The 23,077-nt window shown below is 44.1% G+C and overlaps 2 protein-coding genes and 1 long non-coding RNA gene across 12 annotated transcripts in view; 2 read left to right on the top strand and 1 right to left on the bottom strand.

Annotated features, from left to right (window-relative positions):
- The window catches only part of RAPGEF4 (Rap guanine nucleotide exchange factor 4), a 138,521-nt gene extending 135,235 nt beyond the window's left edge, over positions 1–3,286 (top strand). For 5 of the 7 annotated variants that reach the window (XM_079310299.1, XM_079310296.1, XM_079310295.1 and 2 more), the window contains one exon: positions 354–3,168. In XM_079310299.1, the coding sequence (XP_079166425.1) occupies positions 354–481 (128 nt within the window). In that variant the 3' untranslated portion in view covers positions 482–3,168. Of the gene's footprint in view, positions 1–353 lie in introns of all 7 variants that reach the window. The other 2 variants (XM_079310293.1, XM_079310294.1) reach the window with 2 other exon arrangements.
- A 3,705-nt stretch (positions 3,287–6,991) lies between these two features.
- On the bottom strand, positions 6,992–12,207 carry LOC306804147. The gene is made up of 3 exons (XR_013774812.1): positions 11,279–12,207; positions 8,251–8,340; positions 6,992–7,114 (listed from the first exon to the last, which is right to left on the bottom strand). It is a non-coding gene; the product is annotated as an uncharacterized lncRNA (long non-coding RNA).
- A 256-nt stretch (positions 12,208–12,463) lies between these two features.
- The window catches only part of MAP3K20 (mitogen-activated protein kinase kinase kinase 20), an 86,452-nt gene continuing 75,838 nt past the window's right edge, over positions 12,464–23,077 (top strand). For 3 of the 4 annotated variants that reach the window (XM_079310341.1, XM_079310340.1, XM_079310342.1), the window contains exons 1-2: positions 12,464–12,598; positions 19,941–20,130. In XM_079310341.1, the coding sequence (XP_079166467.1) occupies positions 19,972–20,130 (159 nt within the window). In that variant the 5' untranslated portion in view covers positions 12,464–12,598; positions 19,941–19,971. Of the gene's footprint in view, positions 12,599–12,666; positions 12,835–19,940; positions 20,131–23,077 lie in introns of those variants that run through there. The other variant, XM_079310343.1, reaches the window with a different exon arrangement.

Below are 23,077 nucleotides of genomic sequence, written 5' to 3'. Positions count from 1 at the left end.
AATCTGTGAAAGTTGCTGGTTCAAAAGCAAATGAGCAGCTTTAAATTGTACATGTTAGATGTATAATTTATAGCTGATGGCTGATAAGGTGATGTGTAAAACTGTAACCAAGGGCCATCAATTTTAGTAAATGTAGCCAAGGATGTCCAAGAGAAAAGTTAATTTGTGGGGGTGGTAACCAGAAAGATGGTCAGATATAGAGGAAAGGTTTAAAAGAGAGCAATTTCTAAATATTTCCTTTTTAACTCACCGGGATCTAGTCTTTCCTGTGACAACTTGTAAAGAGTTGTGCATTTTGTTCAGACATTTGTCCATTTACGTGTATCAATCCTACATCATTTCTCTTACACCAGATCCTGATGCAGCCCTAACTAATAAAAACCATCAGGATGTTCGGAGCTACGTGCGGCAATTAAACGTGATTGACAACCAGAGAACTTTATCGCAAATGTCTCACCGGCTGGAACCGCGCCGAGCATGAGCCCTGAAAGCAGTGATGAGAAATGATCTTTCATCCTCTCAAGGTCACTTGTTAAGAACTTCACTTTCTCTGCTACTGCACTGCCACTACAAAAATAAGCAAAAACATACTCTAAGGTCTTAGACAACGCACAATGTACCAGCCTGCTGGAGAACTTTGGCTGAGGAAGAATTTATGCACTGTAGGTGTATGGGTGGCCATGTTGTGAACTGTTAATTCATCTTGAAGTGTAGTAAGTGATATCTCACATGGATTTTAAAAAAGGCAAAAGATAAAATAGAATAGTTAGTGGGAAATGCACAAAAACTTAAAACAATTCTAAGGTAGGTAGTGAGTTCTTCTCCCTAATTAAGAATCTTTATTTTATGATTTATGCTTCAGGTCAGGACCAAAACTGATCATCAGTTTAGGTTGCTCAGCTACTGTTGACCTCAATAGAAGATGGATGTACAGATCTGATGAAGTAATGTACTTTCAAGAGCGGTTCAAGGTAGAGTTCCATTCAGAGAAAACTTGCAAATGTTTCCATTTTAAAATAAGCAAATACTAAGAAAAATTCCTGATCTTAATCATACTGTCTACTACTACAAGCAGTGTGGCCATTTCAGAAAACTGACAGACTGAAAATATTTTGAATGATAAATAGACTAATCAGTGTTTACATTTCATTTCCTTCTTTTTAAATTACCAATCAGGTTTTTACAAAATTTAGTTAAAAAGTAAGGTCATCAAAATCAATAGCATTAAAGGTAGCAAAGGACTGGTTCAAAAAGAGCACAATATGCACAAATGGATTTCAAGATAATGTATTCCCAGACATTAAAACCTTAAACTTCAGCTAGGATTAATCGTGGCTGGTTAACACATTTTCTGGTCTTATGCATTTACAAATATCTTAATTTTCAGCCAATTGTTTGCACTTTCAATAGACTGTAAATAAATGTCCATTAATTATGTTCTAAAATATTTATTTATGTAATAGTTATTGTGCCAAAATAATTCTGGTTTATTTATTTTGTTTAGCATGTTATGAGAGTGCAGCTTTTGTCTTCACACTCTGTGTGCATTTACACGTAGAAGTTGTGTGATCTATCTTTTCTGTAAATAACATGCAGTACCTTATTAAATATAATTGCTGGAAAGGTTTAGTCACTGGCCTTCTTTGCACTTTCAGCTTCATTCCTGCATAAATACCAATGCTACTAATTGGCTGATATCTCAGACTTGGCTTGTCATTTGCTGGGCCTCAAACCTGCAGTTGGCCTTCGTGCAGGGAGAGATGGAGGATGAGATTAAAGCCGGTCAGATCCATCCCTGCCACGGGGATGACAGTCTGGCAGTGACGCAACACTTGTTAGCTCATTTGCTTCTCAGGAGAAAACATTTCCATTGGAAGGGTTTAAACAAAGAAGGGATATATTCTTAATTTTAGCTATCTGACTAATTTGTCCTGCTCAGTCACTAATGTGAGCACTACAAGTTATCTCGGGCAGGATTTTACCTCAGGTTGGCAAACTCAAGACCTTGGCTAATATGGCACCTGAGAGACCTCTGGGTTCAATGGGCACAGGGAGTCTCTCAGGGCTGCAGCCTTGAGGGGAGAGGTGGTCTGGCATGTGCCCTTTCCCCTCCTGAATGTGTCTGGGGATGGCTGTACTGCTGCTGGGCAAGCCCAGATGGCTGCCAAGTGCATGCCAAGGGAGTGACGATGTTCGAATGGCAAAAGTCTTTCCTATTGCATTCACACTGGTTCTGTGCTGTGAAGCTGGGTGCCATAAAACTGATTAAGCCTGAAATTAGAAGTTGCAACTATTTATCTCACAATTAGGCTTCAGAGATGACCTCATTGATATAGTCTACATTTTGCTTTGGATGCAGAGTATATTTTTTTGGGCATTGAGCAGGACTGTGTGGAATCAGTATACACACACAGATTTTTTTTTTTTAATCTATAAAAATAATTACATTCTTTTAGTCAAAACTGAGAGTCACCAGGGAAATGCTGACACATAGAACCACAATCTGCTTGGTACCTGCATTCTGCAAAGGAAAGAATTACACCATTAAGAAATATTCTGCAGCATGATGAAATAATTTATTTTAACTTTGCTGTCTGACTAGAAGTTCAAGATGATTCAGAGGAAAACCAGCTAATAACGGAGACAAATTTGAATCTTATTATTTCAAGTGAGAAATATTTATTTCCATTTGTGCTATTCGACAAATATACTTCATATGGCTTTTTCAGATACAGAATCTTCCCAGAAGCAAAGTTTGCAGTAGAATAAACTACACAATTAATTCAACAGGCATTTTTATCTTTGCAATCAATTGATAATACTTCTGAGTTCATGGTTTTATTTGTTCCAGGTTTGTTCCTATTGTTTGGACTTTCATTTATTTCTGTGTTAGCTGGTTTATAAAGCTGCCAAGTTTTGGCTTGGCTCTGAGTGGAGACTAATTCTTCATCCATTTAGTATGTTTTTATCCCCTTGGTTTATTCTTTTTTCTTTAGAACTTCTAACTGTTTTACTTACTTGTTGCCAACAGTCTCTATCGTGTGGTTGTATCCCAGTGATACAAACAGAGGTTTTATGGCACCTCCATATCAACAAATGAATGCAGTTTACCTACTCAATGAAACTGGTATCTGACATTTTTAAATTTTCCAATAAAGGGTGCTGTATAAATAGTAAGTGTTGCTATCTCTGTATCTAACTCATTCAAGTGGCTCAGATAGTTGCTATGGTTCTGATCAGTGTCTACATACCTAGAGATAAGATGAATAAAACTGCCTTCTGGCTCTAGGATCTGTCCTGGGCTTCCCTTGCTCTCTGTGTTGACTTTACAACAGGAAGGCAGCTGTCAATATACTGCTCTTGCTGTAGGAAGTCTAAGCAACTGTTGCACTAGAGTGGAGAATGAATAGGAACTCAAGAAACACTGAAATGTCAAAACGTCCATCCTGACTTCACCCTGTGCTCACAGCTGTGTCACAGCTTGTTCCTGCTCCACTGAAGACCCCCCCTTGCTGCTGACTCTCAGGCTGGTCTCAGGCCTGGCTTCAGGGAGTTGGGCAGTCCCCAGCACCACTCTGCTCATGGCCCATCCTGCTTTAGTTGCAGCACTTGGCCTGGTTTTGGCCCTTGAATGTCCAGCCATTACTTGTGGGGGGTCATGCAGCAGGGCCATTTCCAGAGGAAACTGCAGAGCTGTCTGTCCTGTCTCCTGCCCCTGCAGTTCTCCAGTGGGACCCAAGGTGCTCTGCACCTCCATCACACCCACCTGCATGAACAGCATAAATGCTGCAGCACAGCCCCCTCCTCATTGCAACGCTGCAGGCTGAACAAATACAAACCTGTTTGAAATGATGGTTATGCCTGAGGGTCACAGGCCATTCAGTGCTGATATGGCTGGTCCCTGCTGCTTGGCTTAGGCCCCAGAACTCCTGGTCCTGTTTTATTTGCTGGCAGACTCATAACTGTAGTGTGAGTTTTCGGATGAGAGATGACCAGGAGACAGTGGCCATAATAAATATCCACTGCTGGGGACCACTAAGCCAGGATGGTGACACCTCGGGCATTTTGGAAAATGTTCTGCATTCCAGGGTTCCACTGCTCAGGCAGCAGGAGAGAGCACAAACACCTCTGTATAGGACTGCAGAGCCTAAAGGATCACAGAGTACAGCTCTCCCTACCCTGGCACATTTCACTATAGTTGATTTGTTAGAATTTGTTCTTTTCCACAGTGACCAGACCCAGTGTTGACAAAGGCACAGAACAAAGGTTAAGTCCAGGGAGGGTTGAATCCTGCACACCAGGAGACTACAACTGCTTGATAAAGGCAGGATTCAAAACATTTCCCATGGACATCTTGCTCAAACCTAGTCGGCCACAAATACATGATAGTGCCAGATAAAAGAGTTCAAATGCATTTGCAGGACTGCAGATGGAGGGTCTGGGTTCTTTCTTTCTAGGTAAAATATTGTGAAGGCACACAGTCTTTTCAGACCAGGTACAGAGAGAGACAGAAATGAAAAATGCTTCTTTTCAGAGACACTGGCAAAACAACCTTTTAAGTACAAGAAGTTTAAATATAATTTTATAATCTTACAAAATAAGTTAGAGAGAAATCAAAAGATTTAACCTTCAGGGGTACAAAAAGAGATAATGAATTTTGCTTGGGAAAAAAAATTAACAAAATTATAAATCTAAATTGTTAACACAGCTTCTTAGTAAGGTCAACTGCATAATATAGAGCACCTTAACCTCTTCCAGCAATTTTTAAACACCATGCAGCTTAAATAGACTACTTCTGAATTCAGCAGTATTTCTTCTGGGAGCTGTGAATGCAAATCAAGAGGTAATAGTAGAAGGAAATTAAAAGATGTGCTATTCTCATTTCATTTTTTGTAGTGATAATAGGAAAGCAGCATAGAGTGATATGGCAAAGTGAATCTCTAACTTCAATAGCTTTTCTTTCACTGTTAATCTGAAATGCATTACACTCTGCCTTTTCAAATAATCATAATGTTCTTTACTGTAGCCTGCATTAAAGTTTAGCAGTCATAAGCAGCAGCTGCCACCAGAGGTCAAGGTATTAGCAATCAAAGAAAATAATGACCAGATTAAAAAGTTATCATTAAAATTGCGAAACCAGAAAGTGCTTTAGCAGCTTATCTTTGGAGCCCTGCCTCCAGGGCTGTGGCTGTTCCCCTGGAACCTCTGGCACCTCCCGACTGCAGTGTGGTTGGGCTGGCAGCCCTGGGCTGGGGTGCCCCAGCACCTTTGTGCCTCTCTTGGGAAGGTGCAGCACTGCCCCAAACAGTTCCCACCGGACAGGGAGCGGTCTGACGTGGCTGGTGGCCAACACCCGACGCCAGGCTTGTCACTGTGGTCAGTGTTAGAGGGGCACGCAGGGCTCATGGCCACACACTTCCAGCTCACTGTCCAACAGCATGGGGACACTGGCTCCAGCCCCACCTGTCCTGTGCACTGCTTCAGCAATTACAGCCCCAGACATCCAACCAAGGCAGCAACTTGCAAACCCACAAAGCAGCATAATCCAACCACGGTCTTGGGGGTTTATGACTCGAGTGATGGGGGGACTGCTGCAGAGGGGGAGGTTCTTAAAAGGGAAAAAAGAGCATGTACAGCTACAGAATCTGTCACTTATATCTAACTGCTGAAGGGTATTTCACAAAGAGTTGCTTTTTAATAGGCCTGGCACTCAAAGGTAATTTCTGAATTCAAAATAAACTCAGAAACTGACATGATAATGCATAAAGAACGAATAATTACTGACGCAAATTGGAATATTTTTCTTGGAAACTCCATGTAATAAAAACGTGACACATGGGGGTACTGGTAAGAGCTTGACCTTTTTTTCCTGGCCCTAATCCATTTGGGTCAGAGTGACAAAAAGCAAACCCTTTCTCACATGGTAGGGGTCAGTCAGTCATGTTTAATTTTTTTCCTCTTTTTGCTTTCAAATGCAAATAAAGCACATTACCAATGAAAATAATGATTGTAAATGAATACCTCAATTAAAGGAAATTTACATAAAGATACATAGGATAGAGGTGACAGTAGATATTTCAACATCTTAACAGACAATAATCCATTTCTTAATCAACTTCTGTCAATAATCATAAGCTTTCTGCTCTCCATGGTTTCCTCATTATAACACCACCTCTTGTGTTTTTAAATAGTTCTTTCTTCAGATGCTGTCCGAGCCAGCAAGTGAACCTGCTATCTGTATTTGCCGACTCTTTGTGTTTTTTCACAGGTGTACATTATTTCTGCACAGGACTACTGTCGGCAGCATTGTGGATGTTCTCAGATAACAGAGAGACAGTTTTGCCTTGGGTTTTCTTTAGATGTCCTCATTCTCTGTAGGATTGACCCTTGAGGGCTGCAGTACTGGCAGGTTGCTGTCTAGTGTCTGTTTGAAATACAGCATTTCCTTCCATTTGTAATTCCTGCCCTAGTGTTTCTCCTGTTCCTCTTGTCTGGCATGTAACTCCTTTGTGGTGCTCCTGATCAGTTAGAACTGTTGCCAGAAACTAGTAAGAGGTTTGCAGGGATTTTTGTTTCCTTCCTGTCATAACTAGAAACCGATAATAGTGTGCTTGTGTTTGGGGGAGTTGATTACTCCTTTTTGGAATCATAGGAAAAGGGACTGAGATGATACAGCCAAACAGATTTATCTACAGGAATGGCTTTTCTGAGGCAGTCTAATATTAGGCATGTTTTCTACTCTTTCTCTAAATACAAAGAGAAAAAAGATGTGATCTCCAATAGACAGACTTGTTTCTAATTAATGTCCAGTGAATTAAACAAGCAGCAAAAAATGTATGCTATTGTATACTACGGTACATCATTAAAAGGAGTTAATATTTTCTTTGTAATTCAAACCAATTCCCTGCCAATGGTGACCAAAATGTTAATGATTCTGGTACCTGCATTCACTTTAGAAGAATTATACAAATAGTTTGGTAATAGTTTGATTTTAAGAAAGAAAATGTTATCTTATACGGAAATAATCTGTTGAAAGTGTTGTCATCTTCCCTTGGTGGTCCTCAGAGGTGGTGCAATTGTGCCTGCCTCTCCTCAAACTCTGTGACAGAGGAATCTTTTGGGAAAAAAATTGGAGATAAATGAAGAGACTGTTGCTTCAGTGGAGCTTGGTGTGTTGTGGATTAGAAAACACAAATGGGCACAGCTACAATAAATTCAGTACAGCTCTGAAACAAAGAAAACTGTGTTAAGCTGTATTACATTTTAGAGAAAAAATCTGCCAAAATTAGAACAACAAATTAAGTCCATTGGACCAGAAAATTTAATATAAGAAGTATGAGCTATATATATGTAATTAAAAGTATATAATGAAATGGTAGCTGAGCAGAGTACTAGCAAGTGGATTATAGCTGAGTGTAATGATCGCCTAAAAATTGTGGTGCCAGAAAAAGATAAGAAAACCATTCTTGTAAAACAATCAAGAATTGGATTTCTTGTTAATATTTTGCCATCCTATGGCTATCTCGTTACTAATTATATTGACATTTTTGTAGAAGTTATATGTGCTTTTACACTGCACATGTCTGATCAAAAGACAGTGTACAAGCTGTAACCTGCCAGTTCTGAAAACCATTGTGCACAAAGCAGGTATTTGATCCACACCCATTGCACACAAGCATATTCTGCCACGTCTGTATTTAATCATTCTGGTCTATGTTAAATAATTTTGTGCTTAATAATTTTATAATAATTAATATTTAATAGTGTATTTATAATTTAATCTTAAATGTACCATATAGGCACCTTCATAAAATCCTTATTTAAAAATCTAAAAAAACCCCCGACAGGTAAGAAAACAACAAAAAATATGAGTTTTATAGATGGATGATGGTTGGTAGCAGCTCTTTCTTCATTTCCCATGAAGGACAAGAAGGAGCCATTTCCCACAGGACCCCAAAGCAAACAGGAATCACACTCTCACTGTGCAAGCACGGGGACTGTGTGTAGCATCAGGCTGGTGTTTGTGGGTGCACACTCACCACCTCATGTACACCAGGAATGGCGAGATTGCCTCTGAGCCAATTCCAAAGACAATTCCCAAGATTTTCCACTTGCTGTCACCCAGAAAGAGAAAAGCTTATTTTGGCTGGCAGTACCATGCAAGTTGTCTTTAGTAATGAAACTAATCCTGCTACTTATGTTTTGGGGTGTAACTGCAGAGGTGTGTGATTGCAGCATGTGTAGACATACCTGCACGTATTCCAGTCTGGAAAGCAGGCAAAAATAATGTAGAGAGGGCTTTCAGGTGAGCCATTTGTCCACCTCTTCCAGATCACAAACCTGATGGAACAAATGCCATAAACCTAATGCCACCATGTAGTTACAGCCAATTTTGCTCAAACTGGCTAGATTAACACTAGCATCCACTAGTGCTACATCTTCTACAGCAGTGTGTACAACCTTCCCAGTATATCCTGGGCATGACTTCCACCATGTTTTCTGGCCAGTTTTTAAGCTAGAAATGGAAGCAAGCCATAGCAACCAAAGAAGCAGCCGTGCTTCAAAGAAATCTCCGTATTAAGCCTGAGATGAACACTGGGCCAGTCTTGGAGGAGAATTGAAAAATACATAGCAGGTGTCCACCTCCAAATTATCTGTGTCTAGAGTTTCACATACAGTTTAAGCTGGCATAAACCACCATGCTACTAAAAAAGCACTTCCAGGCCCCATCCCCTCTCAGCTGCTTTTATCAGCTCCTTTCCTGCCTTTGAGCTGGCATGAGTCTTTGTGCAATTGCTTGATGACCTGCATTGTGCTCTGAGTGAAAACTGAATTGTTTTCTCTGCAGTAGCTTTACCTGCACAGCCCAATTCTCTGTGCAGCCGTGCAAACACCGTGCTGGCAGAAGGTGAAGTGGGCAGTGCAGGAGCAGGAACAGGGCTCGACAGGCAGGGCAGGGCTGTGCTTTGTGCTTTAGGCAGGCAGGATGATTTAAACCATCTGGACATATGCATGACACTGTATTTTCCATGTTGAAATGTGGTGAGGTGTCATTACACAACCTGTAATGAGATGCAAAGAGACAATTCATATGAATCCTTTCAACTCTAAAATGGAATTAAAAGTTGCTAGAACTGCCTTTATCCTTTGCCAATTTTTGTGGTTTTACAATACCTTTAGTTAGCTTTTGAATATTTTATTGTTCTGCCTGTCCCATGTCAACTAAAGAACCCTGAGATTAGGATTGAGCTCTCCAGAAGTAACTTTTGAGTTTCTTTGTTTGAGACTGCTGCCTCAGAAAGAGGGAAAACATACCACCATGTATTGTCTCACTGTTCTGTACAGTAGTATGACCACCTAAGAAGTTGCCATTGCACTGGTTTCTGATATTTTCTAGCTGTTTTAAATTTAATTTTCATGATAATGGAAATATGATTTAAAATATCCAGTCTCACTACCCAGAGGGGAGAATGAGTACAAGCCCAAAATGCACACTTAAAACCTTGTTGTAGTAGTTTCAGCTTTGCAACAGTGAAGCACTGGGGTTGGACAATCCTTGTGTAGACTTCTTTGCTTTGTCTTACTTGTCCTGTACTAGAGCAGGTGTAATTATGCGATTTAAACAAGTGGCATGTTAACACACTGCCTGGTGCAGACTCTGCACTCCTACTCTTGAAGTAGGAAATATTAACCACCCCCTCATTTCTCATGTGCTACTGGGATAGTTTATTTAGGCCCTGCAACCAGGGCCTAAAGTCACATATGGTAAATGCCTGCTCTACAGACACACAGCCATGGAAAAAAAATGCCCGACAAAGCACAGTAGGCAACTAACCTCTGAATGCATCTGCTCAAGGAAAATGCCTATGAAACAGGTGATTTAACATTCAAAGAGATTTTTAAATCATTTGACTGATTGGCAATTGCCTCCAACAGGAGGGAGAAACGCTTTAGTTACAGCATTTAAGAGATTATGTGGCACCTCTCCTCCTCCACAGCATAGTTTCATGTGACTTGTGTTTGATATTTGTGTGTTCCTTTAAAACGTGGCACTTTTGACTGGAGACTTCTCCAGGCTCACTACATACTGTTCATAAGAAAGCATGAGCACTCTCAGATCAGACAAGAAGTGCCTGAAACTGCAGTATCCAGGGGAAGTCAAAGCATGCTGACCTCCTTCACTGCTTGTTCTGGCAATACTGACCCTATCTGGTGGGCAAAAGGGGGTCACCAGTGCCTGCTTTTTGACTTTCTTACTGTCTTCACATACTTTCTGCACTGAGTGCTTAAGATCTTGTTGAACTTTACTCCTGCTATTATGGTTCAGTTAAATGTTTTATTTTAAGCACAGACAGTATTCACATTTTTAATGAATATTAGTATTTAATGGATATCAGAGGCTTTCCCCCATGTTTTATTAGTTGTACCAAACTAATGCTACATGAGGGAAAGCCTCTGATATCAATGAAATACTTATATTTCATTAATCAGTAAAGTGTTCTTCCACCATACATCTTTGAGATGTACAATTGATGGATATGGTTCAGTGGGATACTGCACAGCTCTTTGTGAATCATTGTGCTACACGACCAGTTTTATATGGCAGATCTACACGTGCCTGTAACAACAGTCAAATATGAGAGATAGTGAGGAGCTTCAGTTCTCCAAAGAATGTAAAATCCCAAGGTACAGTCAGCAGTAGATGACCTGGGGAGTGGAGAGTAATGCAGCGCTAGGCACTGACTTTTGCATGATAAATTGTATCAGACAGAAAATGTGCTGTCACAGCCATATGATATGCTTACCTCAATAGAAAAATTGTGTGCCCCCCAAAGTCCTTTGAGTCTCTTCCTTTAAGTGTGACACCAGTGATTTGTCTTATTGAAGCAGTAATAAGCTGATTCTATTTGCAAAAAGTTTTCTGCAACAGTAGAATACCCCAATGCCATTAAAATGCTTTGATAAGAAGCGTATGGCTGTTTCATTACTGACCTGGACAGCCAGGGAATATGTACGAGGGTTGGGGAATTGCCAGCTAAGTCCTCCTCTTACTCCATTTTCCTGAAAGGAGGAGTGGCAGTAGGAGCAAACCTGCTCCCTTCCTATTCCTTGGGACCTCCAAACAGTATTGTGGCAATCACAAGTGACATCCAGGACTTAAATATGCTGCATCTTGGGAAAACATCATCCCAGCCCCCATGGCACAAGAACAACGAAACAGAGGGGGTTTTTTATTACCTTCATCTAGTCATTTTGGTAAAAAATTTAGCCGTACTACCCATCACAGAAGCAAGAGCCCCGGTGGAAGAAACTTGTGATTCCAAAGCTGTGGCCATGGCAGTGCATCCCCACGCCTGGACTCCCTCCACCTGCAGTGGCTGGGCTGCACTTGTCCAGTGGAAACATCCAAGAGAACAGGCCCTGCTCAGTCCAGAGGCTCTTCCAAGTTTGGCACAGCTGACCAACAAGCAAACAGCCACTGTGCCAGAGGCCATCCTCCCTGGTCAGTCCAAGGCCCAACAGTGCCCTGGGGTGCATCAGCATCGCCAGCCAGGCAAGGGGTGTGATTGTCCCCTCTGCTCTGGGGCAGCCTCACCTCGAGTGCTGGGGGCAGTTTTGGGTGCCACAATGTAAGAAGGCTATAAAGCTCTTAGAGAGTGTCCAAAGGAAGCCAACAGCGATGGTGGAGAGCCTTGAGGGGAGCTGTATGAGGGGCAGCTCAAGGCTCTGGGTCTGCTTGTTCTGGAGGAGACCAGGGGAGACTTCAGTGAAAGTACAACTTCCTCGAGAGGGGAAGCAGAGGGGCAGAACTGATCTCTTCTTTGTGTGACCCAACCCAAGGGAATGGCCTGAAGTTGTGTCAGGAGGGGTTCAGACTGGAAATTATTAAAAGGTTCTTCACACAGTATGGGGTTGGGCACTGGAACAGGCTCCCCAAGGAACAGGTCACAGCTGACAGAGTCCAGCCAGCGTTTGGACACCACTTTGAGGCACACGGTGTGATTCTTGGGCATGTCCTGCGCAAGACGAGGACTTGGACTTCATGGTCCTTGTGGGTTGCTTCCAACTTATCACAGTCTGTGATTCTGTGATTTGAGAAGCCGATGCTCCATCCCGCTCGCCTCATGCCAGCCCCACCGCAGCGCTCACGGTGCGGGTGCAGGGTGCGCAGGGAGTGAGGGGCCGCTCTCGCCGTACGCCAGGCTGTGTCCCGGGCCGGGGCCGCGCTCCCCGTACGCCAGGCTGTGTCCCGGGCCGGAGCCGCGCTCGCCTCCGCCCGTCGCCCGTCGCCCGCCGCCCCCGGGCCGCTCCGCGCCGGCACCGCTCGCCCTGCCGGCACCGCGCCCCCTGCAGGCAGGGCACCGCGCCGCCCGCTGCCCGGCCCGGCGGCCGCCGCGCCTCCCGCGGGGCCCGGCGCGGAGCGCGGGGTGGCGCCGCTGCGAGGCGGTGCGGGGGCGGCGGCGGCTCCGGCTCCCGGCACCAACCGGAAGCGCGGGGGACGGAGCGGGAGACGCGGTCGCGCCGGTTGTAGCCTTCCCTCGCCGGCTCCGGGATCGGCGCCGCTCGGGTCCCGCCAGCCCGGAGCCCCTCGGGAAAGGTGAGCACGGTGAAGCGCCCCCCGCGGAGGCAGCGCTCGGGGCGGCGGCGCGGTGGGGGCGCGTTCGGCTGGGCGGAGGGAGGCGGCGGGCCGGGCCGGCCGTGCGTGTCCCCTCCGGGTTTGACGTTCCCCGTGCTGAAGCAACTTCAGGAGCCCTGTGAAGGGAGGCGGCCGGCCGCGCGCACGGCCTGACCTTGCGTCGCCTTGGTCCCGCCGCGCCGGCCAAACGCCCCCCGGTCAGCGGCGCCCAGGCTTGGCCGCGCAGGGGGACGGGGGCGGGAGACGAGCCGTGCCCCGCCGGGAGAACGGGACAGGACCGGGCAGGGCAGGGCAGAGCGGTGTCCGCCGAGCAGTGCCCGGGCGGGACGGCCCGGAGCGGGAAAGGTGCTGCCAGCGGCGGCCGCCGTGAGGGCGAGCAGCGGGACACGGGCGGGGGGACATGCCTGGGCAGCGGGACACGGGCGGAGGGACATGCACGGGCGGGGGGACATGCCTGGGCAGCCGGTGTCCGGCCGGGGGCTGCTGCGCTCGCCGACCCTGCGCTCCTTAGAATGTGTTTTAAATGCCGCGCACCTGCGGCATTTTGGTGTTGTTTTTCGTCGGGTTGGAATTTGAGGTGTGACTGTCATTCCCTCCGTTTTTCCCCTTGTTTCAAAGTAAGCTGCCGTTCTTTGATTTTGCTGTGTTTGCTTAAGTTAGCTCGTTTCCAGCAGCATGATCTTTTATTAAGCACGAGTGCGTGAGCCATCCCTGTATCCAGCATGCGCTGCTGGGAGTTTTAGCGACAGAGCCATCGGGAAAGCCATGGATCATTACTTTTTCTAAGTTCCAGAAACAGAAATAATTTGAAAGCACTGGATTAACTGGGTCACTGCCTGAAAACATCATAGCCTTCTTCAGGAGGCATGTGTTTAGCTGTTTCCAGGATTTTGTCCTGGAATTGTAAGTCCTGTGAAACCTACTTATTTTATCCATCCGTAACGTGCTTTGCACACCGGTGGCATTGTGTGAATAATGGTAACCCTGGAGAGTGTGGCTCGCTGTCAGAGGAAGGCAGAAACATGGACATAAGCGAGGCCCAGGTCCTGCAGTCTGGCCTGTGCCAGGACGGAGCTGTGCCATGGGCTAAGGCTTAGCTGCCTTGGCTGTGTGTGTGCTGCTGGCAGGCATCACTTACAAGGTATAATGTAAGTGACGTGACCAATTTGGGGGTTTTCTGAGATACAATGTTTTCTATTTAAAGTGAAGTCTTTAAAGCCGTCAGTCTCTTCCACTGACACAGTTTGGCTTAGAAATTACTCTTTTCCTGCAGTACTTAAACTGTTTAGGTGGAGTTGAGCCTTTTTTTGTAGCAATGGTTATATAAATTAAAATAAAATAAGAAGTGTTATTGATGGAAGTTATGCAGAATTCTTGGGTTCTGACAGAGGACAGACTCAAATGTTGTAGAGTCTGTAGCTAAGGTAGGCAGAGCCATGCCTCCAGTCTTACCATCTGCAGGACTGCTATTCAGTCTTACTGAGAAAGTTGAGGAGTTGTAGGGGTTGTTGGCTTTATTTTAACTCATTGGGAGATTAGAAGATTAGGATATATTTAATTTGTATTTCTGCTTCGAGTTTGTTTGCATCTTATCTGTCAGCAGTTCGTGATATGATTAAGGGCTTTTTTTAATTTATAAAAACTTCTTTCTGCATTATCTTTTGTAGCTCAATGTCACTGTAACTCCTTTTCTGTTTTCTGTTTGGACAAGACAATGGTTAACCATGTTGTGGTATTTGAGGTGGGTTTTTTTGTTGGACATTTTTATTTGTTTTTTTATATATATATATCTATTTTTAAATTCTGTATAAATATACTGCTGAAAAAAATCCAGGTTGGTGTGCTCAAAGACTGCAGGCCATGTTGGATACAAAGGATGATTTGGGTCTAAAAATGGATGGTCAAAGATCCTGAAAGCAAATGGGCTGTTTTGCCAAATAAGGAAACTTGGCACATTCAGCTGTGTATTTTAAGATAGCACAAGTGTGGTGTGCTACTACTTTATTGGCAATATGTTGGCAGTGTGCCTTCCTGCAGGAAGCACTAAATCCTACTTTGTGGAACCACAGAGTAAAGTGAGGGGCAGGGAGTTGCATGGCTGTTCCCCATAATAAATTAACAAAGGCTTTCCTGCACTAATTGAATACTTGAGCAGCGTCAGGTGCATGTGCAAGATGAGAAATGCAATTTTCAGTTTCGCAGCCACGCACTAAACAAAATATGAGTTGCAGTTACTGTGCAATTTGTAAATTCTTTCCTCCCTGCTGTCTCTAAGTCCCTCAAGTGGAAGCTGTCTATGGTCTGAGAGCAGTAGCTGAATGACAAACTGAAGGGTCTTCTGTTATGTACGTGGAATAAAGCAGTGTTGGGCATGGCAGCACTTCCCCTACACTGCAGTTTGTAGGGAGCTGGGAGGTACAAGTGAATGTGTTGAGTTCTTCTAGTGTTGCTGTGCTCAGATGCAGGGCAGCCTGCATGCCTGGGGGTTCCCTCACTTTGGGGGGGTCTAGGGGGAACAGCAAATGTGGGACCTTTGCAGGGCCAGGACCCTCACGTGGGTTAATCCCCTGAAGTGCTGTAATCACAAGAAGTCAGTGATGATGGATGGTTTCCTACACCTGCATCATTGGTGTACTGAACTGGGCTTGTGGTGACATAATGTGGTGACACTGCTTGCTGCAGTGACTCTGCGTAACAGTCCTGACATGCTACATACTAATGCCAAATAATAATTTCAGATGTTAAACACTGCCAAATACAATTCAGATCTGTTACTTCTTGGTATGAAATGAACAGCTTGCCCCAACAGCTCGGTCAAATAGCAGTTACTGTGTGATAAAAAAAGAGTCAGGAGAAGATGAAGATGTAGATGTTGCTGCAAGATTACAAAGTCATGCTAACTATTAGAAATAAAACAGAAAAAGGAGAAAATTCTTTTACCCCCAAGAAGATCCCATAGGAATAACTGAAGTAACCAGCAGTTTAATTATTTCCCGAAATCCCCTTCATTCACTGTTTCTGAATTGTCATGTTTTCATTTGTTGGAGAACAAGCAACGAAGTCAGTCAGTGCAGTGTTTCCCTGCTGCACACTGATGTGCTTGGCACCTGAAACTGTGAGTGGGCAAGGTGGGTTTGGGTGCCAAACCCTCCTGAGCTGAGTGCAGGGGAGGTGCACTAATGCCCCAGCCTGGAGACTGTGCTGCAGAGGGCTGCTCTCCTGTCTGCACAAGTGTAAGATGTGAAAAAGTATCACACATAGTTGGAATGCTGTGCTTGTTTCAGATGCGAGTGGAAGACCATGGAGTTTAATGAAATACCTGATCTGTTTGTTTTTGTTTTTTTCTCTTAACCAATGTTATAAACTCAGATTGTTAAATATCTTTAAATCAGGATGACAAGTTAATAATTGTGTGGATTTGTCACTTGCAATTGTTAATCTAAATAGTTGTTTTCTCGAACATAACACAGAGATCGGTCTTTCTAATTGAGGATTACCTACCTTGAATCCAAAAACATGGAGTAATGTTTAAACAGGTCTGTTGTCTCATCTAGAAAAAGAAAACTAACACCGGCTGGTTTTAATTACAGATCTCTAAATAAAGAGTGTCTTGTAAATCTCTGCTTTCTCTGGAAAAAAAGCATCTGGAACAACATGATGCCAACCAATGAATCATTTTTTAAATAACATTAACTATTATGTGCTGGTGGCCTATAGTGTATCTACAACTACCTGAAAAGAGGTTGTGGTCAGGCAGGGGTCAGCCTCTTCTCCCTGACAGCCAGGGACAAGAGGACATGGTCTTAAGCTGTATCAGGGGAGGTTTAGGCTGGACATGAGGAAGAATTTCTTCACAGAAGGGGTGATTAAACGTTGGAGTGGGCTGCCCAGGAAGGTGATGGAGTCACTGTCCCTTGAGGTGTTTATGGAAAGACTGGATGAGGCACTCAGTGCTGTGGTCTAGTTGACAAGGTAGTATTTGATCATAGGTTGGACTCAGTATCTCAAAGGTCTCGCCACCTAATTTATTGTGTGATCCAGTGATCTGCAGCTGGTTGACTGCAGTTGGTAAATTTGAGACTGAGAAGGTGTTTAAAGAACAAATGATAGCTTCTGCAAGTGCTTGTGTACCAGGCACTGCATTGTGAGTGCATGAAAATTTAGATAAAGTTTGAAGCAGTAAGGAGGACTCATCAGAAAAGTACTCATTTGTATTTGTCAAGTGTCTGGTGTGCATGTTTTTCTCTGCAAGTATCATTTTCAGAAATCAAATAATTTACTAGTTTAGTACGGTTGATTTGGTGGTTCTGGGTGAACAATAATGTTAAATAATTTGGCATCTCTTCAAAGCTATTGAATTCAGATAGTGAAGACCAGAAATTTCTTTCCAGGGATGTGTTCTTTTCACGTGGTTTCCATCTCCTTCTGCTATCCCAAATGTAATTATCTGTTTTCAGCTTTTCCCACTTTCCTGTTAAATTTATGGTCTAGTCGGTGCGTATGCTTTTGCCTGTGAGTAGCATCACTCTTCTGGATAATTCTGTTGTCAGTAAGGAAATTGCTCACTCTAGTGTAGTTACCCATGTGCATAAATATGTGCAGGGCTGTGGCCTTAAATTGTGAGGTCTTTGGGTTGGGATGTCAACCTGTTTTATTTGTCTGTGAAGTGTCACGTATGCTTGAGATACCATGTACAGAGGATGAACTTGGAGTGACTGCTGGAGTAAACAATACAAATGAACTTTTGTTTCTGAAGATCTGCTAATTAAGCAGCACTGGCAAAGAGCAAAACATTAAAATGTTCATTACTCTCTTGGTTTCTAGGATTGACCAATTTTCTTTTCTTTGAGCTTTCTCTAAAGAAAACCTGTGCAGGCTGTGCAAAAGATGACTCTGGGATGGCAGGAAATTAACAACAGCAACAAGGTTAAAACAAGAACAGAAGGTCAGCAGGACAGTTCAGGCACTTGTATTAGGGAAGAGGCTGCAAAGCACTGGAAGAATGGACTTTATTTTGCATCCCACTCGTAACCCCTGCTCTGACTTGCAGCTCTGTGGAGAGGTCATGCATGTTTTCTGTCCAAGAGCTCTGCAGGCTGGCTGTCAGTGAAAGGCTTGAGGTCTGCCCTTTGCTAAAAAGCCTTCAGGACACATAGTAAAATTGTCACAATCTGCTCAGCATTTGTCATTATGGGTGGTCAAGAGGTATAAAATGAAGCAGGCAGTTTACAATATAACTGTATGTTATATTGTGTGTAGAAAAGTGTTGATACCTTTATCTCTCATTTGGAGAATAGCTGCAACCAAATAATGCCAGAATTTCCTGATCAAATGATATCTCAAATTTTTAATCAGAGTAGCTACACAATCAGGAGAGCCAGGGGGCAAATAGTGCCTTTGTGTTTGTTACAGAGGCAACTAGCATAAAGAGATTCTGACAGCCAGCAGTACAAGGAGTTAACACAGGTGTGGTTCACAGCTCTGACAACACATAAGGTGTGCTTTATTTCAAAAAGCCCCATGGAATGGAGGTTCTCAGAAGACATTGTATATTTTGGTACTATAATTTACCAGCGAAATTGGATGTGTAGTTTTCACCATCAGCCCAAAATCTCCAGTTCTTTTTTGGCTTGTTTTATTAAAACTCATTTCTCATTTTATGCTGATAAATTTACTGTCATTAATTGCAAGTACAGTAACTTTTGCTGGTAATTAAAAATGCTTTGTCTAGGCTGGTTTATCTGAACTGAACCTGCAGCAGGCTTGCAGATGGTTCTGGAGTATGCCGTGTCCTGCAGTCCCATTAAAGACCTGAGCTTTCTGATCTTGTATCATTAAAAAAAGAAATCTAAAATTAGTCATTGTTCATGCATTTAGGCGATAATGTTTCTTGAAATTCCTACAGCCATAAGCTTTATCACCGTGAAATCTCAGGGAAGGACGTTCTGTTCCCCTGTCAGCAGATTTGGGATCATCTCCTGAAACTGCCGGCACCAGTCTTGGCACAGGCTGCAGAATTTCACATATTGTAACCCCGATGAATTACCCTGTACTTGCGCTTTGTTACAACGTGCAAACAGATCTGAGTCACTCAGGAAGAGAGATTTACCACGGCCAGGTTTTTCCACATCCTTGCACGAAGTGCTGCGGCCTCGCCCGGAGCACTGTTGGGCACGCAGCGTGTGTCAGGGTGCCACTGCCTGGCCAGGGTGGCGTGTGCCAAGGTGCCACTGCCTGGCCAGGGTGGTGTGTGCCAGGGTGCCACTGCCTGGCCAGGATGGTGTGTGCCAGGGTGCCACTGCCTGGCCAGGATGGTGTGTGCCAAGGTGCCACTGCCTGGCCAGGGTGGCGTGTGCCAAGGTGCCACTGCCTGGCCAGGGTGGTGTGTGCCAGGGTGCCACTGCCTGGCCAGGATGGTGTGTGCCAAGGTGCCACTGCCTGGCCAGGGTGGCGTGTGCCAAGGTGCCACTGCCTGGCCAGGATGGTGTGTGCCAAGGTGCCACTGCCTGGCCAGGGTGGTGTGTGCCAGGGTGCCACTGCCTGGCCAGGATGGTGTGTGCCAGGGTGCCACTGCCTGGCCAGGATGGTGTGTGCCAAGGTGCCACTGCCTGGCCAGGGTGGCGTGTGCCAAGGTGCCACTGCCTGGCCAGGGTGGTGTGTGCCAGGGTGCCACTGCCTGGCCAGGATGGTGTGTGCCAAGGTGCCACTGCCTGGCCAGGGTGGCGTGTGCCAAGGTGCCACTGCCTGGCCAGGATGGTGTGTGCCAGGGTGCCACTGCCTGGCCAGGGTGGTGTGTGCCAGGGTGCCATGCCCGGCCAGGGTGGTGTGTGCCAGGGTGTCACTGCTCGCTGGCCATGGCTGCTGGCTGGCCCAAGGCAGCGTGCCCGGCCAGGGTGGTGTGTGCTTCGTGCGTGGCCATCGTGGCTGCAGGACAGCGTGCCTGGCGTGCCTGAGCGGGCAGGCAGCCCTGAGCCTGGAGCACGCTTCCTGTGTGCCCACAGAGAAGGCAGCCCTGTGCCTGCCTTTTGCAGAGCTGCTTCCAAGGTGTTTGAGAAACATCAGGATTGCTCTGAGGAATGCTGTTAGCTGTTTCTGTCCCCCAGCTCCTCCTAATAGCTTGTGCAAATTGTGCAAACTTTTGCACACCCTGTTGGAATACATGTTCTCATGCTTTTTTCCTCCTGTGGCCTGTGGATTTTACTGTAGTGTGCTTATGATTCTGATTTTGGGGTGACTGAGCACAAATAAGAAAGTCCATAAATCCTTGGAATATGTGCATTAATTAAAATTTTTCTCTTTACAGGTTTTGCTGTGGTATATTTTGTCATTATGAGATGTCGTCTACCAGTGCTTCATTTGTGCAAATTAAATTTGATGACTTGCAGTTTTTTGAGAACTGCGGTGGAGGGAGTTTTGGGAGTGTCTACCGAGCCCGATGGATTTCTCAGGACAAGGAGGTGGCAGTAAAGAAGCTGCTCAAAATAGAAAAAGAGGTAAAAGTTTATTTTTCATTTACTTTGTCTGCTGTGGTGACAAGAACAAAAATTCTGTTGTAGTGTTTTCCATCCTCTAGGTAATGCAGGCAAACCACCTTGGAATTTTTGTTTGTTTAGTTACAAAACTCCATGAGCGATGATGTTACAGTGGAGATTTAACGAGCAGTCCAGGCCAAGGGGGCTGATTTAAACCTTGTTTAACCCTTCACTGTCTCCCACTTTTCTTGTTTTGCAATTTCCTTTGCCTGGCCCTGAGGAGGAGGAGAGCTGGCTGCACCTGTGGAGCTACTAATTTCTCTTGATACCACTGGCATGTTGCTAGATAGGAAGTGTTCCTGTCATTACCTGATTCCATCTTGTCCTCTTGACGTCTGCTCTGTGGTTCACATCCGTATGTTCACTACAGGCTTAGAGTTGTCCCTTTCCTGCCTGCTGAAGATTTTGATCTAGGGCTCCACTGGCTTCTAGTTAGTCATAGCCACATAGTCATAGCTTGGTCTTTTCAATGAGGTAGTTTAACCCTAACTGTTCTGCCAGTCACCTTCCCTTGGGGCGTCTTGTGACCTGGAAGGGCAGATAGGTCCTTGGCAATCCCAGGGGAAAAGACAGAATTAGCTAAATGCACCTTTACTAGTTAAGGTTGGTTTGTTGTTTGGTTGTTTGTTATTTTTAGAGATTTAAACATTTTCCTTAAAGTCCTTTTAACACCTCAGCTTTGTACAGAGCCATGGTGTATGTGGTGTTCAGAGTGCTCCAGTCTGCTTGCTGGTCAGTACCCTGATGGAGCAGTGAGCACACCCCAGTGCAATGATGGTCAGCACAGTTCCTGCACTGCTGTTCCATCATGGCTGTATGTACAATACAATACAATATCCTCAGAGTGTTGTAGGAAAACACAAGCTGGAGGACAGCAGAGCAGTGCTAGGCATATTAGATTAGTAAATAATCAGACACCAAAGTTCATCCACTGCTGTAGCTGCCAAGCTGCTGTGATTGTGTCATGCTTAGTGATGTGATAAGCGTGTTTGATCATGATTGAGCACTTTGCTGCCTAAAATACTGTAAAAGGATCTCAAGATTTTTCTAGAACAATGGAAGATTTATACATTCTGTCCAATATCGGTTTGTGCTGTTCTCTTTATTTCTATTATTTTTTAATAACAAGATACATGAAGGGTAAAATTTGTGCTATGCAGTATCAGTAATGCACTCCTTAAAAATAACCTGGCTATCAGATCTCAGGGTTAGTGATATATCTTTATTGAACATGTATGTATCTGTGCTAGACATATTGTTATATACTTGAAACATTTTTTGAACATAAATTTAGAAACAATATTACTACATCTTGTGATGGCACAAAACTTAATAGAACAGGAAAGGATGGAGAAAGGAAAATCCTGTATATTACTTGACACATTTGGACCATTCGACAAAAATACATTTTTTTAAGATAGTTCAGCTTGGAGTAGCAAGAAACACAGGTTGTACAGTAGGAAAAGGAAACCGTATGCCAGAAAGAGTTTATTGTAATTTAAGCATTTATTTAGGAATTAATGAAGACTTGCAACTCAGTGAGACCTTGTATCATGGTGCTGTTAGGCAAATTAGGTTAATTGTTTTGCATATGCAAATCAGGATCAAGTAATTTTTAACAATCAGGCATGCTTTATCTTGGTATGTAGCACTGGGAAAATGGTTGTCAGGCATATGTGGTTCTGTTGTGTTCAAAAAGGTGTAAATGTGCTGTACAGGCAGCCCAGGGGAATCTGCAAAACAGAATGGAAAGTTAGAGAAAGTCGGGGTGTCAAGAGGGGTTAATGAATATCATCCATCAGGATGAGTTGACAGAAGGGGAGCAAGTGCCTTCCATCACAAATTTGTTTCTTTTTCTTCAGAGTGGTTATAACTTGCAACTTAAACTAAAAATGACAGGTTATGGGAGCAGCTTGGTATGGGCACTTTATGTTGAAAGTTTTCTGGGAAGGCAGCAGAGAGGCAAGTGGTGATGATTTAAGTAAGTCTGACAAGCTTTGGCAGAACTTTTCTGTCAACAGCCTTAGAGAATTAAAAAGTAAGAGCTTATATACAAAAATTGTGTTTTCATATGGAGAAAATGAAGGGATAGTTTAATTCAGTGCAAAAAGTTATTGGAAGAACTACTAGTGCTTGGAGTTTGTAGCCAGAAGAATTAGAATGGAAAGAAAAGCACAGATTGATTATCAGGAGTGAGGATGAGTAACACTTGGCACAGACTACAAATGAAAGGAGTGAAGATGGAGGATCCTCTTCATCTGTCTTCTCAGTGAGATGTCTTTTTAGACAATTGCTTTTGTCAAGTTGTTGAGCTCACCACAGGAGCATTTTGCTGAAGTATAGTGGCCTTGCTGTACCAGGAGCCTGCTTGGTGGCTGAAAGGTCTTCTGACCCTAATGGCTGTCACGTGTTTGCATGCACAGCATCTTCATCTGTAGTGATGACAATAGTGAATGTCTGTGGCTGAGCTGCACTGAAAGTCATGGGGAGCTAATGACTCTTCTGATATCAGTGCAAACATAACTTGCTGTAACTCGTGTGTATCTGTGTTTGGTGGATACTTGGATGTGTTTAGTCCAGAAATTAATTATTCTGTGCATTTGGGCAGTGGTCTCAGGCACTCTTGGGGATGGTCCTGTATGGAACTGAGTTGGATTTGATGATCTTTGTGGATCTTTTCCAGCTCAGCATAATCTGTGATTCTACTATTTCTAGTTTATTTGGAAGGAAGTGTCCTTTTATCTCCATGACTGCATGCCTTGTATTTCTGTTAACTGCTGCCAATAATCCATAACAACTGATTAGAGGGAAAACATAGGAGAGTTGTGAAAAATTTGCTCAGAGGCATTTCATGCTAGCCAAGTCCAAGGGAACAAGCCAAGTCAATAGAGCTGTGGTATCATTCTGC

Source organism: Erithacus rubecula (assembly GCF_903797595.1).
Source record: "Erithacus rubecula genome assembly, chromosome: 8".
Classification (NCBI taxonomy): domain Eukaryota; kingdom Metazoa; phylum Chordata; class Aves; order Passeriformes; family Muscicapidae; genus Erithacus; species Erithacus rubecula.
This window is presented reverse-complemented; position numbering and strand designations above follow the sequence as displayed.